General features: G+C 35.6%; 1 protein-coding gene across 9 annotated transcripts in view; it reads right to left on the minus strand.

The window, feature by feature from the left end:
• The window catches only part of LOC101745047 (insulin-like growth factor 2 mRNA-binding protein 1), an 82,811-nt gene that overhangs the window by 8,035 nt on the left and 51,117 nt on the right, over nucleotides 1–23,659 (minus strand). For 5 of the 9 annotated variants that reach the window (XR_002431077.3, XM_038013444.2, XM_021350376.3 and 2 more), the window contains 6 exons: nucleotides 3,328–3,495; nucleotides 2,128–2,514; nucleotides 1,794–2,037; nucleotides 1,518–1,673; nucleotides 782–982; nucleotides 300–557 (listed from right to left, as the gene is read on the minus strand). Coding sequence is in view for 7 of the 9 variants with exons in the window: in XM_038013444.2 (XP_037869372.1) it covers nucleotides 300–557; nucleotides 782–982; nucleotides 1,518–1,673; nucleotides 1,794–2,037; nucleotides 2,128–2,514; nucleotides 3,328–3,495 (1,414 nt within the window). In the remaining 2 variants the exon portion in view is untranslated. Of the gene's footprint in view, nucleotides 1–299; nucleotides 558–781; nucleotides 983–1,517; nucleotides 1,674–1,793; nucleotides 2,038–2,127; nucleotides 2,515–3,327; nucleotides 3,496–11,298; nucleotides 11,659–21,187; nucleotides 22,304–23,659 lie in introns of those variants that run through there. The other 4 variants (XR_009973470.1, XM_004929849.5, XM_004929851.5 and 1 more) reach the window with 3 other exon arrangements.

A 23,659-nucleotide genomic window follows, 5' to 3' on the forward strand; every position in this document is an offset into this window, starting at 1 on the left:
AGCAAATCCCACCCCTCCTGGCAGAGGCTTTTCTCACTCGCCCACCTGTCCTGGTGAAACTGGAAAGGACTTCGGGCCACCAGTAATCTTTCAATCATAAAAAAACATGCGATGGACCGACCAGATCAAGTCGGCTGTTTGCATGAGTGTACCAGGCTCACCACAAGCCGCGAGGAGTGGCGATTGCTCGTGAGGCGCATAACATCTGCCCACAACAATGATACTGGATGACGACCACGACCGCTCTGACAAGAGTGATACGACATACGGAATTTTATTAGCACTTGGATCATTCATACCTGGACGCTATAAAAGGGGCCCACAATGTGAACGGTGGTCTCGTGCTCTTGTCCCTGCGAGCCGGGCTGCTGCTGCTGCTCGGGTAGCTTGATCAGCGAGCCGGTCACGCGCTGAAGCTCCCTCACGTTCTGTCCGCCTTTGCCGATGATCCGACCCACTTGCGACGAGGCCACGACAATTTCCACAATCAGCCGCACGTCATCCGATCCAGACATAAAACCTTCTTCCCGCATCTTTTCAAAGATAAGATACTGCGCCTGAAATTTAAGTTTTGAGAAAATATTCATTATCGATTTTACGCTACATGTACGTGAGGAATCAAAAAGAGTGATGGTGGCATCGCGCCTCGACAGTCCAATCGGTTATAGGTCGCGGGAATCCGCTGGATGGAGGCCACGCAAAACCGGTCATCATAGTGAACTTTGGAGCAGGCCTAAATAACGTCCAGCAGAGTACAAAGTTATTGTTTTAATAATCTTACCTTCCATTGCGCCTCAGGACTACCGACAATGGTAACCTTGCGCTCTTGCTGTGGGTTCTGCGGTTCCTGTTGCTTTTCTTGTTCCAAAGGCGCAATCTTAACAGAAGCATTGCTGAATCTAATAATGTTGCGAATGTGCGAGCCCTTTGTACCGATAATCGCGCCCACAGCGTTGTTTGGGATGTACAGATAGGTTGTTTCCTAAAATAATGCAATAGTTTCAGAATAACGTTATTGAATAACATTATGTTAAATGTGAGCAAGACAAATTTTGTATATGCCATTTGATTATTGAGCGCTCGGAACTTGTTGGCGGCGCATTAGGTATGTGAGCGGTGGGAAGGAGAGGCGGGAGCGCTTGCTGTTATTAATAATATGAGATTTGATACTATGATGGACGAAATAATTATGAACTTACAAGATGATTCTGAATGAAGTTCAGAGAGTTCAACATCAAGTGATTCAGAGGATATGTCAGAGTAATTTCATATACTTAATTTGTTTTTGGTTTATTTTACTATTAATTACAATATAATTAGATATGTACAATATAAACTTCCAAAAGTTCAATTGTTATTTATTTCATTATTATTTCATTTATTAATTTTTTTATTTAGTCATCACTGTCTAATCTCATGTGCGTTACGAGCAGTAGACAAGCCACCCCCCACCCGTCGCCACCCTAGGCGTGGCCAACTAGTTCCGCGCGCACTATAGTTCTCAAATGCTTGATCACCTGCGAGTCACCGGCACCCTGCTGTGCCCCAGGGCCGGCCAGCGGCGCATACATCGGCGGCTGGAACGGTGGCGGAGCTCCACAGAAACCACGTCCAGTCGACATCATAGCCATTGGGTGCAACCCAGGGAACATAATGCTTTGCGGCGCCAGCACCTATAAAGACAAACGCTCATTAATATTCATAGCTAAATGAATAAAGGGGCGTTTCATGGATAAACGTTAAGGTCGTGTTATTTTATTTACACGAACACGCGTACAGTTCGACGTATGTACCTGCAAATCATTTTCGTAGCTTTGACGCAATTTGGCTGAAATTTGCGATTCCGCCTTGGCCATGTTCTCGATGGAGCCCTTAACGGTTATGATTCTCTCCAAATTGAAGCTATTGATATCATTTATAGAGGAGACAGTGATCTTTGTATCGGTCTCTTGCATAATTCTCTTGATGGTGTTGCCGCCTTTGCCGATGATGCGTCCAATGAGATTATTATGGGCCAAAATCTTCAGGCATATTTCGCTGAAAAAATTAAAAACATAACCGTAAATGAAAAACGTATGAAGTATCAATAAAATTAATTGTGCTAAATTATTGTTATGTTTTGTTTACCCTTTATTAGTATTATTGGCCTCCTGCTGCATTACTTCAAGGATTCTCTTGCAGGCATTGGTGCAATTCTCGGGATTCCCATAGATGGTAATTGCTTTTTCCAGGGAGCCGACATTATCCTTCCTGTGTACGTCAACGCGAGCACGACTCTGCTGGGTGATGAGTCGAATGGTACTGCCCTGGCGACCGATGATAGCGCCGACCATGTCGCTCTGCACCAGCAGACGCAGTGGGAAGTCGGTGGGGCGCGAGCCACCGCCAGCAGCGCCGCCTCCACCACGGCCGCCACCAGGGCGACCGCGACGACCTCCACGAGCATTCTGCTCTGCTGCCTCCACTTTTATACGACAACCCTCCAATTCACATCCATTCAACCCGTTTATGGCTCTGTAACAAATGCGGAATGATAAAACCCAAAACCTTCCTAAAATATTTCTTTAAATTTAATCATGCTTCGATTCAATCGTATCGTCAATCACAGAATAATTTAGTAGAAGCAAATATAACTAACTTACGCAATCATTCCAATCACAGCAATGCAAAGCAATGTTTTCTTCTCTGGTCTTTGTAGCCACGTTATATGTATGTATATAGGGAGGGTTACATCACGTACATACATGCTCACATTTGTAGTCGTGTCAAACCGCCATTTTGGCAAGTTACAATAACAGGATCATCATGCCACATGTCATTGACAATGCACATTCTTGGGCGTAACCATGCACATATGTGCAGGCGAGAGCGACATCCAATTATTTTTTTATAAAACATACATTTTTTAAATAATGTTTTACGCTCAGAATTTTAACGGAGTTAAATCTACTTCTATTTGATACATCAGTTTCTTGACTAATTTATTTAAATAGAGAAGGATAGACTGTACTAACCATTTGAAGTTTAGAAATATATAAATAAAAACTATACAACAAAACTAAACAAATGAGATGAAAACCACACTTATACTTATTATTCATAATGAAAACATTAACATAATATCATGCAATTAGTAATTTATTAGTAAATTGTTAGATACCTGTAACACTTATCCAGCGGACGACAACTAAGCAAGTATTTGTTATAAAAACCATTTACAAAGGTCAACAAACAGAGTTAGAAGATAATCAAGCAAATATATTGAGATGTTTAGTAGAGTTCCGAGTATCGTGCGAGCGCATGCATGCATCACTCAACAATACTCACTGCTGCGCCTGCTCTGGACTCTCGAAGGTGATGAACACCGCTTGGGTGTTGGGATCGCGGGTGTTGGCTTTGTCGCAATGCTGCACGTTGCCATACTGTGAGAGCAGTGGCTCGATGTTATCGAAGCGGATATGCAGAGGTAGCCCACTGATGAGTACCTTTGAGGATCTGTTGCGAGAAGCGTCACGACTTATACAAATTGCACATAATGTTTACATCCTACAACTACGAACATAGCGTATTCTTAAGCGAAATTCGTTACAACCCATGTTTCAACGCAAACAAATTAATGATTCCACTGTGAACTCGGAGTTTGCAAAGTCCATTGACCTCCCTTTAATATAAAAAATAATAATTTGAATTTACTCTGGGCGCATACGGTTATACATAACATCAGTATCAAAATGGCGGCTCGAGCCGGAGATGACATCATCGCGTCCTCGTCACTACGCTGGCGACCCACCAAACACAGAGCTACCCTCCCCCTCGCAATCCAGTGCTCCACACATCGCAGAGGTATGCGCCATTCACAACACAGTTTCGTTGCACTCGCTCATTGCACGACCCCTCATATATCAAGTATAATATGTATATTTTGTTTATGGTATAGATTTCGTGCTATACACTCTGACTCACTACGCGTAATCATCTTTCAACTGTGAATGTGAATGTACTTTAGTACATTATTTATCTAACGGGCTTATTAATTTACAATATGCTTTATTAAAATTCAGTACTATCAACAGCTGTCAAGTGTAAACGAGCAAACAGAAAAAAGCTGACCTTTGTGAAATATACTCGTTGTTTTAGTACGTTAACTACATACCATGTTTGCTTACTGATACACTGAGATGGGACTCTTTCGTAGCTCATAACTATATCATTAAGGTTCTAATTGATATTATTATCTATATATATGAATTAAATAAATTTTCCGTGCAGTGAAAAGCTATTAACCAAAAATATGTAAGGGAATTGACTAAATAAAATAAAATTTGAACGTATACGTCTAATGAGCGGAAATATTTACATGTTTCTGGAATAAGCAAGTTTCGAAACAGAACGCTGGACGTAATGTTTAGTTTTAGAGTGGCATTTCTTTATGTTTTATTTTAAGCACGGCGACCAAAGGCATGGTGTACCAGTGTTGGGAATCATAGGTCTCCCTTGGGCAGGATCTCGGAGAACAAAACTAATCCGAAGTACCTCAGTCAACTGCAGATCCGTATAATCGCAGCCGAACTCTCAAAGAACGAATCCAATGCGAGCGAGGACGATTGCAAATCACCCAGCGCTAGTCAATCCAACATGCGTAAGTAATAATAATCACAGACTCCAATAGGTATTTAGTTACTGCTCCTTTAATGAGCCGAGAAATTGTTTACATTCTGTAATAATGTTATTAAATACGTAACTCATAATACAACAGAAGTCATCTGATATACCGTTGTAAAAATGAGCAAAAGTATGTATTTTTTTGGAATGTGATCCCCCACATATTGCCAACGAGCAGTATTGATATTAGTAATGGATACTTTCAATAATAGATAATGATATTAATTTCCTAGAATAAAGTGCCGGTAAAGTAAAACAAATGTCGTGAGTGTTGGATTTGTTTTTGCAAATCTCAAATGAAAAATTTATGAAACCAGTTTTGGATTTCAAATAAATATTTTTATTACTTAGTTGGGTAGACGAGCTCACGGTCCATCTAGTATTAAGTGATTACCGGAGTCCACAGACTTTAATAACGTAAATGCCGCTACCCACCCACCTTGAAACACAAGTAAGAAGATCTCACCCTTCAAACCGAAACGCATTATGCTGCTTCACGGCAGCAATAAGCAGGGTGGTGTTACCTAGCCGTACGGAATCACAAGACTCCCTGCCACCGATATTTACACAAATTATAATATTGCTGGTTTGATTTATATTACATCATGTTATTCTTTCACTGTGTGGAAATCAATCGTGAACATTTGTTAAGTACTTATTTCATTAGAGAAATTAGGTATTTGCCTGCGGGATTTGAACACCGTTGCATCATTAGATGATGCACCGGACGTCTTATCCTATAGGCCATAACGATTTCAAATTTAAGTCGATAGTATTTATTTCGCAATGTTAATCGTAAACTTGTTCGGATTAACAGTCGATCATTAATAACCTTACTTAATAAGCTTTTTAAACGGTACTATGGTTCAATCGAGTCAGTTTTAATTTTTTTCCCTACCTATTCGCTGGAGCTTAGGGGACTATTCTAGCAACGCCCGGATGGGTAGGCGAGCTAAGGGCTCAATCTGAGAGAATTTGCTAACACTAGGCCCAACAAGAGCGGTGCTTCGCAGAATCTACCACCGGGTCGGAATTCCGATCCATTAAGATCCGGCGAGAAACTCAGTGGGTTAAATTTCAATTATGTCTTTCAAAATATTTCAGTTTTCTCGGTTTTTGCCCAAATGGACATCTACCATTATTAAGAGAACAGTTGAACATCATAACCATATTCTCTCGTAGGATTATCACATACGACATTTCCTCTGCTTGTGTACACGTGAAACTGTGCAAATTCACAATGACTACTGACACGTATCTATCATTGGGAGTACCGCTAATCCCCTACATCCAGGACCAATTATCCTTTAACAGATATTGAGGACTTCCTAGAGATCGAGAATTCACACTCAAATAAATGAATATTGTAAGAGACCTGTACATAACCTAACCATAGAAATGAATCATAAAGGAATCACTTTTCCTATAATTTTAATAAAACTTGTATGTATAAAAAACTAACTATAAAAAGCATGAAATGTTCCTATTTTTCTTAAGTTCTAACTTAATGTGCTTAAGCTCACAAGCCTGGCAAGATGAAGGAGCGCCTACTAGCCTAATGCCCGTATCTTTAGACGTTTCGTAAAATAGTCCTCCACTCTTAACTCATCCGATGATGCTCGAGAATTCCCTCCAAACTTACTCGAGTTTGGTATTTTTAGTCGACCATTACAATATTCCTCAACTGTCCTCGAGTGAGGTAATAATGATGAAAATTTGATCAAGCTAGCATCAAACCCATAGAGTTCTGTACTCTATGGTCATTGTTTAATGTCAAAGTCAAGCTGCCGCTGTCTGTTTGACACTAGATGAACTTGTTTGATGTTTTGGTTGCTGAGTTATTCGTAAATATGTGTGCGTGCGGTAAATCTGAAAGTGTATTATTTATTTTCTAACCTATTATTATTTTAGATTTCGGATCCGGCTTTGTATTTTTATTCGCCGCTTTTGTGTGATTTTGGTTGCATCGTGTTGTTGAAGTGCTTTTCCACAACCACCAGTTTATTATTATATAAATAAAACTTATAATCGCATTGACTTTATTTATCAGGTAGTAAGCAAAATATGTCTCTTATGTAGGTAAATAAAATAAAGAGTTTCAAATGTCTAACCTCGAACTATTTACTTTATTAATAAATATTATCAAACTTAAATTATCAAAATATGCGGGAATCATGCACAGATCCAGGCCATTGCACAACAATATCATATATTTCCATTTGCGGTCCACATACTATTTGGACATTGATAGAAAATCAGCCTTGAGGAACGTTCAAGGTACGTCGCGACGTACCTTGACTTGACAGTTCGCTTACTTCACTCCGGTTAGGAAAATTTTCCAAGGACGTTTGAGTGGAGTTTATTTTTACGATTAATCATACCAAAACGCGCGTTGGAGGTTGAGTCGAGTCGAGTTAAGCTCGTGTAAACGACTAAAGATACGGGCGTCAGTCGCTATCATTCTCTTGTAACATGCCACCTCTTCCTAAATAAATAAAGACTGCGTAATATATCGTGATTATTAAATAAATTTTATGAGAGCCCTATTTTCTAACACGTCATAATCCCATTTTTCGGTAATTAATTAAGTTTCTAATAGTATCTTTCTGATTAATAAAACACAAATAATGAATGCCTAACTTTCAAATTTGTTTCGCGAAATTTTCTGACAAAAAAAAGCAGTCCTCTCTCAGTAGATAAATTAGTAGTAGTAGTAAATAAACATAACCATTTAGCACATGTCTGTCTCATGTCCATAGTTCCTTAAGCGCGTACTCGATAAATGAAAAGACCACTAACTAGTTTTAGAATTGATAAAGTGTAACAGAAAAAGTGAAATTTCTATCATCTTCACGAGGGATGATAAGTGTGAGGTCTTGAATTAAATATTTTTTTTAATATCTCTGAATCAAAATTCGCGCTTTATGAAAGGGAACCAGGAGGCTTCGTCCGCAATTTACAGTCGATTCATTATTTTTCTGGAAAAAAATATAATTTAAGGAATTTCAAGGCGAGTTTTATTGAAATTGTTGAACGTATAATAATAAAATATATGTTTAGAAGAAAAAAAACCGTGCACTTTAATTCGTAACAAAAAAAATATTTTTCAAAACTCCTTAGAACACAACACTATTGACCTATGTATATGTACATAATAAGATGTTTATTAATATTAAGGGTTAAAGTAGGAAATTGCCGTTTTGTTGTAATAGGTACTTCGAATTGACATAGAACTTTCATGGTTTGAGATTTTTGAGTGAAACTTTTTTTAAATAGTATCTATGAGGTACTTCTTTTAAAAAATGTGCAACATTCGATTATCGACTTTCAGTTGTTTTTTTTATTCAGCTTAGACAAACAAGATGGATAGATACTTCGAAAATTCGAGTGAATTTTAAAAACTAACGCTGCTGAAAAAGCTCGCAATATCAATGTTGAGTTTGGAGCCCTAGGGGACTGCTAATGAACGCACCGTGAGATTTTGGTTTAAGCGCTTTCGTGATGGAAATTTTGATTTGAAGAACGAAACACGTGGAAGACCGCCGACAAATGGGAATAACAATGAATTGAAAGAGATGGCAAAAGCCGATCTGATCCAAACTACCCAGGAATTAGCGGCATGGTTTAACGTTACCTTACCAACAATATGTGCCCATTTGCGTGAAATCAATAAAACAAAAAATATGAAAAATGGGTGCCTTGTGATTTGACTGATCTTGCCTTGTTGAATCGATACAAAATAAAGGAAATTTGGATCAAATTGTGACATTTGATGAAAAGTGGATTCTTTACGATAACCGCTTTAGCTTTTTCCGATCTGGTCTAGCAATAACGGCAGATGTCTACTGTGCCGAGCTCCGAACAATAACACCAAAACTTTTAGTGAAACAACCCCAACTCATGAATCAATCTTCACCATTATTGCTCCACGATAATGTGAGACCTCTACAGCACGAGAAATCGTTTTAACTCTACAGGAACTGCAATTAGAAACCATTCCTCACGTTCCGTATTCGCCAGACCTTGCTCCAACAGAGTACCATTTTTTTCGTGGTTTGGACAATATTCTACGTGATAAAAAGTTTTCTTCCCAGGAGGCACAAAATTCTTTCACACAGTTTGTAGAATCTAGGTCAACCAGAGTTCTATCGCAAAGGTATAAATGACCTTCTTGTTAGATTGCAACAATGTATAGATAATAATGGTAGATATTTTAATAAAATGTATATGTTACTTGAAAAAAAAAAAACGAATTTCAATTTTTCAGTACAAATCTGCAATTTCATACTTTTACCCCTAATATACTTATATTATGAGATGATTAATCTACTTATTTGTTAACAGTACATACAAGTTTTCTTTATTTGAATAAATTAATACGCGATGGGAAAACGATAACAGGTTTTAAACAAAATTGGAAGGTCCTCAAAAAAAAAAAAAAAAAATAACAAGAGAATAATTCGTTTCACATGCACTTATTGTCGGCCGAAATCCAGTAGCTACCTACTATAAACATCCCGGTCTCAATTAACTAGTACCTAAGCTGGATGGGGTGCGAGACATGTAAGCACATCCTCGTTTAGCAGATCAGCAACAAAATATCAACCCTTCAATTTGGAACTGGTTTTTAATATATTTAACCTATATAAGAGCATTATTATCTCGCAGCATGAGAGAAAATTTAGTTATTGTAACCGACCGAAAGACGAATAGCTTTGAAATGTATTTTATATTGAATCCTAACTTGCAAATCAATGCTTATAAAATAATTTAAAATGGCAGTAAATATTAAATAAAATGTGTTTTAATTTGATGAAATGGTCAAGTATATGAAGATAGCATACAATAATGAAATAATAATTTAAAAATAAGATAAAAAGGCCGCGAAGTTTAATGATAATCGTTGCAAGAAATAATTGTCTCATTTGATCCAAGCAGATATTTATTATGATTAGAACATAAACACAATTTTTTTTTTATGAAAACACAGGTGCTCTATATATTTTTCCAAGCATTTTAACGTATTTTCATACAATTTTCAATCATATATAAGGTTGCAAATTAAAAAAAAAAAGTACATTGTCGGCCTTGTACAGAAAAAATGTTTGCGATAACGTTTACTTAAAACACGGATGTGGTTTACTGTCGTGTTTGTACAAGACGCTTGTAGCATGTTGCGTGATGGAAGACAGAATAATCGTTTGATCACTACATGACTCGGTAAATCTGCTGTTCACCATTCTGAACGAAATTAATTAAATTGTTAATCGGGTAAGACAAAGACGAAGTGAACGCGCGACTTTTGGCAAAGGTGGCCGCGACACGTCACGTCGATTCAAAAGCTCTTTCGGGTACAATTTTACATGCATATTTTGATTCCCTGGTTCCCTCCCTAGTAGTGAAGCCTAATTGAATCTAATTTAGTCTTGTATCGAGCATTTCGGACAAGGATTAAAATCTTGTCTTTGTATGCTAATAATGTCTAGATTGCTGTCTAGACAAGAATTAAGATCTTGGAACTTTTCTTTAGATTTGGCCAGGTTCAAATTTCTGCAAAAAATTTGTACCATTCTTATTAAGTGGCCTTTTTGTGTATTATTTTTAATAATTACAATAATCACTCAAAGCGTATTCAATAAAATTCTCTTCAAATAAACTTTTGTTATATAGTACCTATACAATTTTATTTAAATTTTATATTCAGGGATAAATACAAAAAAACATTTTATGCCTATGACAAAAAAACTGTTTTGAATGGGAACTTGCCCTTATAACTAACATGTCATTACGAGCGCGCGAGCACTTTATTGGATCAATTTTCTTGTGTGCAACAGGCAAGAAAATGGCCTAAAACTGATGAAGTTCAAATTATCTAGTTATGTAATAATTTCACCAAAATTATTAGAAAATTTTATTTATGATATCACAAACATAATTAGCGGGAATTAAAAGTTAAAATTTTCATTAATTTCATAATGAGCAACTCATTCCTGATAAGAAGCAGCGATGACCCAGATCGGTTTTACGAGATTTATACAGGTAGGTACACTTAGCATTGGGAGGTATCACTTTTATTTACAAATTTAATTTAGATTTACAAAGGTTTTACGCGCGATTTCACTCGCATTAATATGTAGGAAATTAAACACGGGAATAGTACTTTTATCTGGATGAAACCTACCCTATATCATTTCGATTGCAAATTTTTTGATAAACCTATTCAAAAAAATGCTACACACATTCTTATCCACGCTGTGCGTGTGTGTGTGAATAGGTAACCGAGCCGGCCGGCAGACCGAACTGTCAAATCGTTCAACCGGCGCGTTCTATACCAGTGATTCATGGAACTGTGGCGCACTGCCGCCATTTTACTTTACGCACCACGTGTTCATGTGCATTGAATTTACCGATGCATCCAAATTTATTTTACCTACCGAATTATTTGAAAAGCGAATTGTGTAAATACAGCTGGATTTTCGTTACTCTGTCCCTGTCATCATTTCTACTCGGAATACTACTATACAACGGGTCAAATTTAACATAAATGGATTTAGAATCAAGTAGGCGTTGAATACGTAGGGTTTGCACACACAGACAACGAAAAGAAATGTGATTGCTGTTTTGGTTAAGTCATACCTTCGAAACTTCGCCATTTTGAGCAGATTGTCAAATAGTCCACTTTTGTATGAAACTAATAAATACTGTGAGTAATGCAACACACCGACACAGGAAATGCACGACCGTTTAAAGAGAGACTCGTGACGATTCTTATTGGAACAATATCGTCATTGAAAACATTAAAAGAATGACAATACTATACTATAGAAGGAGTATACTTGAAATAATGCAAGTTGTGATGTAATGAGACACATTCACACGAGGTTGTATCGCAACGCTCGAGTGTTGCCGTGTGACTAAAGAACGAGAGAACCGAGCCGAGCACTAGCTGTGCGACAGACGCGACGCGGCTTCGATACGGACTCGCAATGCAAAAAGACTACACACCGCTCCGCCGCCCACCACCCACCCTTCTCCTTGCACACTAATTTTGATAATACGTACCACCAATCCATTCACCAATTATGATAAATTAAAAAAAAATACGTTGGCGTCATGAGTCCACTAATGAACGTACATCAAATCGTACTTTGAAGTTTACTACAATGCATGTGCAGTTTCAATTATGATTATTATTGCTTCATATATTAAAGAGTACTAAGATTATACATAAATGTTAAAGGTCTTAAGTACACATTTATGTGTGTAAAACTGTTTCAATAGACATTATGAACAGTAATAATTTTTAATATTATTCATTAAATCAATTATCTATTTTAATATATTCATTAGTAAACTTGTTTAGCTTTTTAAGTGTATCGATATCGAATTTTTCTGACCCCATCCCTTATCTGTGATCCGTTACCTAGCAACCAGTAGTACATATTTGTCCATTCCGTAAAAATATAATCATAGCAAATTGTTTTAGATATGTAACGGATCAATACACGGATATCGTATATCTAACAAATTATCATATTTTAATATGATTTACTTGGCAATAAATTAAAAAAAAAACAGAAATGGTAAATCAGCCCACTTACGTATTTTTAATGGAAAGAATCGCACAACAGATTTAGAGTATTGACGGAGCATTTGTTAATTAGGTACTATTCATTTGTAATTACATTGACATTACAATTTACAAAGCTTGTTAATAGGTATGAATTATAATTACTCAAAGAATTCTGAAATGCAAAGAAATTTACTTTTAAATGTCATCATCTATTATTAAAATTTCGAAATACTCGATCCTGCTGACTCTAGCAAAAATAATACCGATATAAAGATTTTGAGCGAATATAAGTTATATATACAGCCCGTTGTTATTTCTAGAACCACCGCCCTGCCGCCTATTTCTGCCGTGAAGCAGTAATGCGTTTCGGTTTAAAGGGTGGGGCAGCCGTTGTAACTATACTGAGACCACCACTTAACACCAGGTGGGCTGTGAGCTCGTATATCCATCTCAGCAATAAAAAAAAAATATGACTATGCACACACATTAATTCAAAGTTTGTCTTTAGTATGGGGAGCTTAAATTTTAAAATACTCTTTTGGCCAATTTTTGAAGGTGCTAAATTATGTTGAGTTTATTATTATGACAATATTCAGTTACATGGATTTTCTTAACACCAATTTTGAGCCAAGCATAACAAACAATCAGCTATCCATAAAGGTTCTTCCCAGTGTTGTATACAATTGGGTGCAATATTCTAATAGTTTCGTGTACTGCGCGAGGGTACCAAAACGTGCAAATCAGAATCTAAAATTGTTTAAAGATCCACAGTTCACCAGTTTATATATATATATATAAATATATATTTATATTTATTAAAATATAAATATATATATATATATATATTTATATTTTAATTGCTTAGATGTGTGGACGAGCTCACAGCCCACCTGGTATTAAGTGATTACTGGAGCCCATAGACATCTACAACGTAAATGCCGCCACGCCAACGCATTACTGCTTCACGGTAGAAATAAGCAGGGTGGTAGTACCTACCTAACTGTGCGGACTCACAAGAGGTTTTACCACCAGTAGACCAGTAATTGCACTATACAGGTAAACGGAAGCTCACGTGCCGCCTGGTTCTAAATGCAATTATTTGTATAATAATTTTATCGAAAGTAAGCCGTGTTGTATATATGGTTTGCAGTTTGTCATAATATAATACATATTATTATAAATATTATGCAAATTATGCGGTCTTCGGAGTTTCTAATGAAAAAAGAAAAAGCCTCAAGGTTTGTTTCTATTATGACGTCACTAGCTGAACAGACCGATTGCTGCGACCCCGCGCAAGTGTGTAATACAAATACTCTATTAAGAGGTTACGTCACGTGACTTCGCATCTTGGCAGACTTGACACCTAAATAGAGCGAGCAAAGACTAAACAGTTTTTCCACTTTTTATAAACCGATTTTCTTTTCTTGTTTATTAGTAGCTAAGAATAAGCTGTAGTGTTTTATTTAAAAGTATTTTTTCAAAATGTTTAGGAAAGCAAAAGATAAACGTAAAAGATATAAAATGAATCTTGAGTCGTTAGTGAATATATAGTATAGAATTTCGGTAATTTTGGAACACGATTTATTTAAACTACAAATTAAAAACAAAGATTGTACACTAAAATAACTAATCATGAACCATTTGGTACCCAATTCCATTGTTTAACGGATATCCTATATCTTTTATACAAATTATTAATAATGGTTGTGTTTGGACATGGCTAAAAGAATAGTTGTGGCTATTCGATCGGTCATTGCCTGTTAGTCTTTTGGTCGGCAAACATTATCTAAATTTGATATGCAAATGTGTTTATTTTTTAAAGCAAACATTAATAGTTTCTGATAAAGTTTCAGAGTTCTATTGTTCGTTTTTGATTTTAGCATCGTTAGACGTGTTTATCGGGAGTTGTTCCGGTCGTGTGTAGACTTAAACAGGATGCAGGTATGTATAATGCATTTTTTATTATGTATGTTCGATATTTAAAATTAAAAATAAAATTATGTAGCCCCACGATTAAATAATGCATACCTTTTCGCGGCATTTGAATACTAACATAATAATAGCTTGTAATAAACATCAATAATATTCGTTCACATGCAACATAATTTCATAAAAGTTTTTTAATTACATTTTCTAAACACTAAAATCACTTAATAAATAACCAAGTTGTTTTTTTTCAGAATTTCGAGATATTGTCCTTTGGGCAGAATAATTAGAGTTCCTGTTGCCTCAATCGAACTTCCTTACTAGTCTGGGAAAAAATAATAAACACTACATATTTACTTAATTCAAATACGTGTTGTGTTCCCCCCCCACTATTTTTACCTGTTCAATTCAGATCCTGATCAGCTAGGACTACAAAAGTTTAAATTTTGGTTGTAGGTTTATGTTGTAAGCAATTTTTGGCAATATCATTCCAATTTAATCCCACAATTATTATTATTAGTATGATCGATTTCGTGTTCAAAGTCTATCAATATTCTATACATCTGGTCTATTTTCATTAGAAATCAATGAACAGGTATAGAAACGTTTTAAAAAAAATACCTCTATAAAGATGAAAAATGACTTCGTCACTTTCAAAGTAGCATGAAGTACGTTATAGATTCTGACATAATACATATATATAGCATTTAATTACTCTAGTATTTTTTTTCGCATTTCATATGTTGTGACAAGAGCATGTGTCCTGATTCACCCATACGAAGTCGGGTCCGGTCGCTAGTATTATTGTGAAAACACAAAAAAAATGCATAATAAAGAGCGCGCGGCACACCTGTTGTATAGTTTACACATGTTTTTCAGAAAGCAAATCCTTCGTTATTATGAAAATAGTAACGTTACAATTACTGAGTTGCCTACAAAAAAAAAAATACACAAAGTTTACTTTTATGTTATTCCCAAATGCATATTCGAAATAATCACGGGTGGCTTTTGCTAAATAAAGCTCAAGCGAAACGTGCTTTTCCTGAATTTGTGAATTCACAGTTGCCAACATATTGTTAGAGGCACAGTTTCGGTTTTGTTGTGAGCAGCGCTGTATAATAAAATAGCAATTTACTGTAGCTTGATTGAACTTGAAACGATGAATAATATATTTATTTCGACTCATAATTCGAATAGGATCACTAAGCAGACACCAATGGAGAAGGAGATCCTTACGCGGAAGTGGCATTGGATTGGTCACACTTTGAGAAAGCCCGATACCCACCTATCAAAGAGACCACTGACCTGGAAAGTGTCTGGCAAAAGGAAGAGAGGCCGCCCCAGAACAACTTGGCGTCGCTCGGTGGAGCAGGAGCTAGGGGTCTTGGGCATGACGTGGGAGGAGTTAGAACAGACTGCCCAAGACCGATATAAATGGAAAAATTTGATTCGAGCCCTACACCCCAGCAGAGGGTAATAGGAAAGAATGATGATGATGATGATGATAATTCGAACGCACAAACAGATGTATTCCATTGCACGAGATGCAGTATCTTATCTCACGGGCCTTTGCAAGTAGTAACGGTACTTTTCACAATACCTAATCAGACTATCAATATTAAAGTTATCAATGAGCTCAGTAATGTTCTGTAAAAAATCGAATATGTATACAATCTCTTAATAATAAACAGTAACACATAAGCGATTCAACAAACATTATGTAGTTATAGTTTGTCCCACTTCCTGCGTGGCGGTATCGTGTCGACTAGACTAGAAACCGGTATTTGTGCTAATGACTAAATCGATAGAGTGACGTCTAATACGAATAGGTCATACGACATTTGAAACGGCCACAATAGTGATTTTCAAACTAGCTTCAATTTCGTTTTATATTGTCAGTTTTTGACTACTATTTTTATTTATGCTTGGTTTTTATATACTCTGAATATTAAAGTACCTACTAGGCATTGATATGTGTTAGGATAGGTGCAATATGTCCGCAATTATGTGCGAATCACGGTGAAGGAATAACATTGTGTGATAAAAGTAAATTAAGCAAAAATATAATTTGCGTAATTATTGACGGTAACGGTCTTGTGAGACCGAACCTGCCTATTTCTGCAGTGAAGTAGTATTGTGTTTCGGTTCAAGGGTGGGGCAGCCGTTGCACTGTAAAACTCTCAAATGTAGTCTGTAAAATTTTCAAAGTGGCGGTAATTACGTTGTTGATGCCTATAGGCTCTGGTAACCAATTAACACCTGGTGGGCCATGAGATCTTCAACTCATCTAAGGAAAAAAAAAATCCTTAGTTAACTATAAACAAGAACTGCTTTTAATAAAATAAATTAAAAATTTCTACAATTAAGCATTATATTAATTTGTAAAAGAAAGCGCGACGCATCACAGCGATCAGTTTAAAATAAATGTATGAATATGTTATGTTTTAAATAATGGCGTCAAACCGCGTCGTCTAGAGTAGACCTGGCTTCTTATATCCGATTTATTTTCGTTTATTTTATGAATGCTGTACGTGCATTATAGTTGAATTTTCATCGAACTTTAGGTGTTCAAAATAAGAGTAACTTAATATACTTCATAATAAATAAATGACTTAAAAAACGTGCCGAACGATTTTAATATCTCTAAAGGCACAAAGACCCAGTATAATGAGGTACTAATAAAAGAATAATACGCAATCAAAATTTGCGATGCCAACGGCACGTGCAATGATGAATGCACCTGCGACAGGTGCAAAGCGTACTGTGCGAGTAGTGAGCAGGGTTGCCATCTGTACTTTACTATAACGCCCCCACGTCATTTCGGGAAATTTATGAAAGCAATAAAACACGAAATTATTTATTTTTACCCATTTCGACTTATTTTATAAGCAATGTTGTAAAAATATTAACTAAAAGAAAAAAAGTTCTCAGTTACAATAGTAACATTAAAATATGATAAATATGAAATGACCTTCAAAAATGGATAACTTGTCTAAAGTAAATTCTTTCTTTGATAAGTAAAATTTATACACTAATTACCTAAATCATTCATTATTTGGATTCATTGAAACCACGAGTGGTAAAACATTTTTTTATTCATCTGATATTTTGTTTTTTCGAACCACTGAAATTTTATAAACTAGCTTTTTGTGAAAACTTACGGTTGAAAGAAGGAAGCAGTTCTTTGTGTTCGAATTTATATTTATTTAAAAATTCAATCATTTTTGTAACGTGTAACAATTCAGTTACAACGCGTTGTCAACAACGTATCGTTTTCAATGCCCTTCCCATTCCCAAAAAAAAAGTGACCGATCCGTACCTATTAAATACGAAACAATCGCGATTAATTCGAATTTGTTTTAAATAGTGTTATATTTAAAACTTCAGAATTGCAGCGCAGTGCGTACATATTACAAGTATTATAAATAATTTTTAAATTTGCTTAATAGACATTTAAGACTAATTGCACTATTTCATTTATAGTTATTTATCTCATTTTAATTAATTTTATGATTTATAAAAGGAATAAATTTACGCAAATTACGCGGAAGGAGGAGTACGAAATTCTCCACACTTATAAGAGAATATAGAGGAGTGCAGAAGCTAATATTTTTTTAAATTATGCATAAAAATACATTAAATCAATAAGAAAAACAATACACACATTACAACGTATTTAACACACACACGCGTGCATACTATTTCTTTACTGTCAAACTTTTCTTATTGCATAAAGTCTGTGGTCAAATTGAGAATATATTAATATTGTTTATCTTTATTAATATTTGTCTAAGTGTAATCTTAGCGAAATCTATGAATATAGAAGTATAATAGTCTTTGACAATAGAACCATAATAATGTTTAAACTTATAATTTCAATTAATTATAGTCGAATTTCGACTACCAGGGGACCACTAGTATATATAAAATTGGTGAAAAGCGAGGCAGGAAAAAGTTACATCAGTCTACTTGATGTGTACGTTAAATAATTCTTTAAAGAAAATGCGGATTGATATGGTTTCAACTTATTATTAAAATATACGCACAGTCAATGAAAAAACTTTACATAAAGGTCAACATACAGATAGATCACATGACAGAAATGAATGAATTTACAGTGAAAATCGAATAACAATATATTCTGATTTATTAAAATACCTTGAATGTTTCAACTACTGTTACGGTTGTATAAGACCATGTTTAAAATATGAGAAAATACTGTTTAAGTACACGACCCGATGTATAATGTGATAAAAGGGTTCAATCATTTATGATTCATGGAGGAAGCAGAATAACGTAGTGTAATGACACCAGACAAAATACATAAATAAAACATTGTCCCCTGAATCTCGTTGCTAAGCATAAGAAATCTTTGAATAACAACAATATCTAAAGACGACCCGCGAAACGACTAGATCAAATAATGACGAAAAATATCATAAACTATTGCTACATTATTTCTATTGGTAATAAGAAATATTAAAGAAATTGGGGTTGCCGAGTCACCTGATCAGACCACCCTCGCTTTGGGCTTCAACGTACAAGCCGTTTGCCTTCGTGGGAAATATTGAGCCATTTCGGGTTTCTACGGGCAATGTGACCAAAAAAATGCTAGACACGAACACATAGTTGACGGACGTTTATAACTGGAACTTTGCAGAAAAGCATTTTATTTATTCGTAAAGCTGTCCGATTCTCAAGACTCGGTAACATTCGGAGTCCAGATTTTAGCCATAAAGCATGATGGGGAAAGACGAGTATTCGATTTATGTATACCAATGTATTCTTGTTCGTCTTTCCAGACTTTCCGTTTCCAGATACACTGCTCTACTTAACTATTAAAACAAGAATTATAAGGATAACTATAACGAATAAAAAAAAAAAGAAAGATAGATGAGATAAGCGCTGTTACGTTAAAAAATGTGCCGACATTAAAAAAATACAAATATAGGTAATATCAATAAAAAGAATAAACAAATTACATTTTATGAAGATCCTACATGGACAACCCACTAAAATGTATACATTTTTTCAGTTTAGAATAACAGCACCTCATCTCTTGCCGTGTACTAGACAAATGAGTATGAAAAGTTTAATACAACGTAAAGTCTGCAGAGGATACTATTTATATGATTATCATTATGTAGGTAATGAAATTATTTTGTATATCCCACCTACACCGCAAGAGAGGACTTATTTTACAAGCACGATAAAAATAAATATTAAAATGAAGAAGCGAACGAAGACGAAATAACAACCTTTCAAGAATAAAGTGTCTCGTCTTCATTAGTATTTTGATAAGGTGGGCAGTCGTATTCTGGATATAGACTATTGTACTGTATTTTCACATGGACTAGCATGCACACTCATTAAAAAAAACGCGGGTAGTTTCTTGTCCAACGTTCTGTGATGTGAAGCTAGTTAGTGGGAGTAAAAGTACTCGTAACAATTTTTTTGTACTTAAATGGAATCATTTGGTACTTGAGCGCTCTGGTTTGGAGGTTAGGCGGGTAGTTTGTTGTTCAACGTTCTGTGATGTGAAGCTAGTTAGTGGGAGTAAAAGTACACGTGACTATTTTTTGTACTTAAATGGAATCATTTGGTACTTGAGCGCTCTGGTTTGGAGGTGGGAGGCGGGTAGTTTGCTGTTCAACGTTCTGTGATGTGAAGCTAGTTAGTGGGAGTAAAAGTACACGTGACTATTTTTTGTACTTAAACGGAAACATTTGGTACTTGAGCGCTCTGGTTTGGAGGTGGGAGCCAATGCGAGGGCGACTTATGCTATGTTTAGCACAATTCATTTTCCTTTCGTGAAGTACCACTTCGCCATGACAAAGGTATCCTTCGTCACGGGGTAAAATTGAATAATTGAAAGACAATGATAAATAGCGATTTCGTAAGATTTTTCATAAGTTTAAAACAGGCATTAATTTGAAACAGTAACAAAAAATTTGTAACGAAGTATATTATTTAAAAAAAAAGCAACGACACTATTCTTCAAACTTGCATCTGTTGTAATAGTAGAAGGTTTAATGCGCCCGTGAGTTTGTTGAAAGTGGTTTCGTGAAGTTCGTTCTTTTTTGACTGTTGGCGTCGAATATTCAATGTGCTATTTACTTCATTTAACACGCAATGATAGTTATATCCCGCGACTGATGTTAAAAAACGCAATATAAAAAAAGTCGCGCGATAAATTACCACCCCACTATTTGTAGTATCGAACTCGTAAATGAAGCTGAACGCACGCGTTCGCTAACCGCGCCTTTAAGCAGAGACAGCAGCAAGAGTAGAAATCACTAAATATATAACACCGAACATATTAATTGTACATTTATCTGTGCAGCCTACTCATTCACAACTTCAGATTTGTACTAACTGGGGCCCCAAAACCCGTGGATAAAATCGATACAGCTAACACGCTGGAAATCACGGGTAGGGTTGTCAACGATGAGGTGGTATTATTTTATCGATCTCGAAAATTTATTACTTAAAAAATGTTTAATTACAATAGTAATTTCACACAAGCATATTGAAATTCATACACAAGTTTTACAGATACAGGTTAGGCATAGGTAGGTGTATGTAACAAATACGAATAAGTTTGTTAATGATACGAAATTTGACAACGTTGAGATTACTGTTCTCAGTCTATCTTTTTCAAATATTTCGAATTACGTCGCGTTAATTGATCAAGTAGATATTTAAGATCTAGTAACCAGAACGAAATAAGATGTAACTGTTATGGACACACATTGGCATGAATTTACAAAGTAGTTAAATAAATATAAAATAGTAAGCGTGAATAGGCCGGATATACTGTAGGTCAATCAACAGAGGATTCAACTTTTCGTTTTGATATTTTACTGCATAAGTGGGTGAAGTGAACATGGCATCCCTAGACAAAGCTCAGTGGCGGTATATGTTCATACGTAACCAAGCTGAACTTCACTATGCAATTCAACACCTTTAGTGTCTACTGACTACTCTAAAACAATAGTAGCGTGTTTGACGTGGAATAGTACTGACCTTTGATCGTGGAGATCGTCTTGTTCAAATATTTGATCATGGTCCTCTTGTGATAAATTAAGCTCGAACTGTTGCTCCATTGGATTAGACATTATCACACTTGAATAAATTTTGAAGGCTTTTGAGTACCGCGTTTAAAATTAAATCCGGCTTGCGTTTGACACGCAAGATAAAAAAAAATCACGCTTACAATCAGAAAAATCGGCCTGAACTTTAAAATTTGACAATATTAACAAACATCTAGAAACCACACGTGGGCCGGTAAGCACGAATATAGTGTTTTTAATTCAGCATTATAATTTTCTGATATCAAATAGAGGTAATGAATGGAACGGCACCGAGTGCAAACGGCGTCGATGGACGGTTTTACCGATTACAGAACGACGGACTGCGGAATCGTTGCGGAGAAGGGATACAGACGCGTATGGCACGTGTGCACGGCGTGCGTAAGGTTCGTCAGCTATCGAGATCACTACCCAACTGAGCTGCCTAGCTGATGTGACGTGCGTCACTGTAACGAAGGAGCGGCGCCGACTCTATTCGATTCTTCGTACAACCATTTCGTGTGGATTTTGTTTGAGAATGCGCGCGCTGGGCGTGGCTGAGCTGGGGCCCGCGGGGAGAGCCTGCCACACCTTAGTGAAGCGCCAACTATCGATTTTGAACTTGTCGAATGTAAAAAGATTTACTTTACAATATTAATTTCAATAATCATTTCGAATCAGTATGTATTAGTTTCGAAGTTTATTTAATGCTTAGGACCTATATGTTTTAATAAAACCGCAGCTGTCGCTTTATCAAATAATAATATTAATCAGCGCACTTTATTAATTTGAACTATGTCTATATATAAGAAATAATTTTTCAATTTTCATCTGACGCGACGACAATAATTTGATTACTTTGTACTAATATCCTGAACAAGATCACCAGGATTAAAAAATGATTAGTTTTAGTCAGGCTCGATTTTATTGCGTGTTTATCGAGTTATGTTACATACGGCTGCGACGACATGACTATTTTTACTATTTTGGGGAATAAAATATATTATCATTAAATAAATTAAATTGTTCTGTCGTGATATTACTCTATTAACTATTATAAATAGAATTAATTCGTAATTATCGATTCGTACTTAATTTACCAAGAATCCTACCTTCCTACTCTGCTGTTATTTATCATTAGGTCCTCATTTAATCTGCCCGAAATCTGCCCTGCATTGTTTTAGTTGTCTAATAAGGCACTCTTTAACTGATAATTATTAAATTATTTTGATAGAGCAGTATCTTAGCCAGATAGGAAGGTATAATGATGCTGTTTAGATAATTTGAATTATAGAACAGACATGTTTGGACGAAAGTAAGATTAATAAACATATTTTGAGTGAGATGCATAGGTAGTACGCATACTATTATATTAGATAAAATAAGAAACGACTGTCAACTGGATCTCCTACTTAATGATTTTTTACTCGGAACCTAAAATTATAATGGAGAACATCTTTTAAGTAACATATTTATAAAGTGATTCAGTTATAACAAAAAAATATTTTTTATAAATTTGTTGTTGACTCGCAATATGGACAGAAAGAGATACCAAAGGCCAGAAGCCAATACGCTGATCTGACCAGGTCTCCGCCAATATCTATTGTTGTCTCAAGGCTGTCAGCGCTGCTGAAGATCTGGCTCGCTGGTGAACAATCGTCAACAGAAAGAAAGATAACAGTTGCTCTTACGTGGAAATTTCGCATTGAGGTCAATGATATTACTCTGATATTAGTCTGTCTGAGTTGTCAGTCTGATATTACTATTAAAAAATAAATGTAGATAAAACTTGAGAAAGGTCTGTCCTATGTCCAGCAGTGGAAGTCTATTATAGACTGATGAGAATAAACTAAAAAAATTTTTTAGTCATGGTAATAAAAATATGTTTATAACGGAAATACGGTCGAGCCTAGATTTGTGAACAATACTACACTTATTTAATTAATCATTAACTGGAATTTCACTGTAAATGTCCTATCTTCACTAAAGATCCCTTCACTGTGCACTGTTGCACACGCGCTAGACCTCTTTTTTCATGATTTTTTATTGAATCGTAAGAGTTCGTACCTTGAAGGTTTTCAAAAATCATTTTTATTAAGAGCGCTTACAATCGCCGAGGCACAATTAAGGTTGCCAATCATAAAGTAAACAATAGTTTGTTTTTCGCTCATCAATGTTAAAAATAAAGTTTGTAAAATGCTATATCTTTGATTTAAACATACATTATTAAAAAATAGAAAGAGTCTCGTAGAAGCGGCAGTGCTATCGCCAGTGGAGTCTACGGGAACGAACCTCACTTCGCTCTTTTCGAACAGCGTTACGGACGTTTTTTGTAATTGGAACTGTTATTATTATGTTTTTTGGACAAATTAATCAATCTTCTTTGTGATAAATAATCATCTTGATAATTATTATGTATATATGTAAA

Source organism: Bombyx mori, chromosome 1 (genome assembly GCF_030269925.1).
Source record: "Bombyx mori chromosome 1, ASM3026992v2".
Taxonomy (NCBI): Eukaryota; Metazoa; Arthropoda; class Insecta; order Lepidoptera; family Bombycidae; genus Bombyx; species Bombyx mori.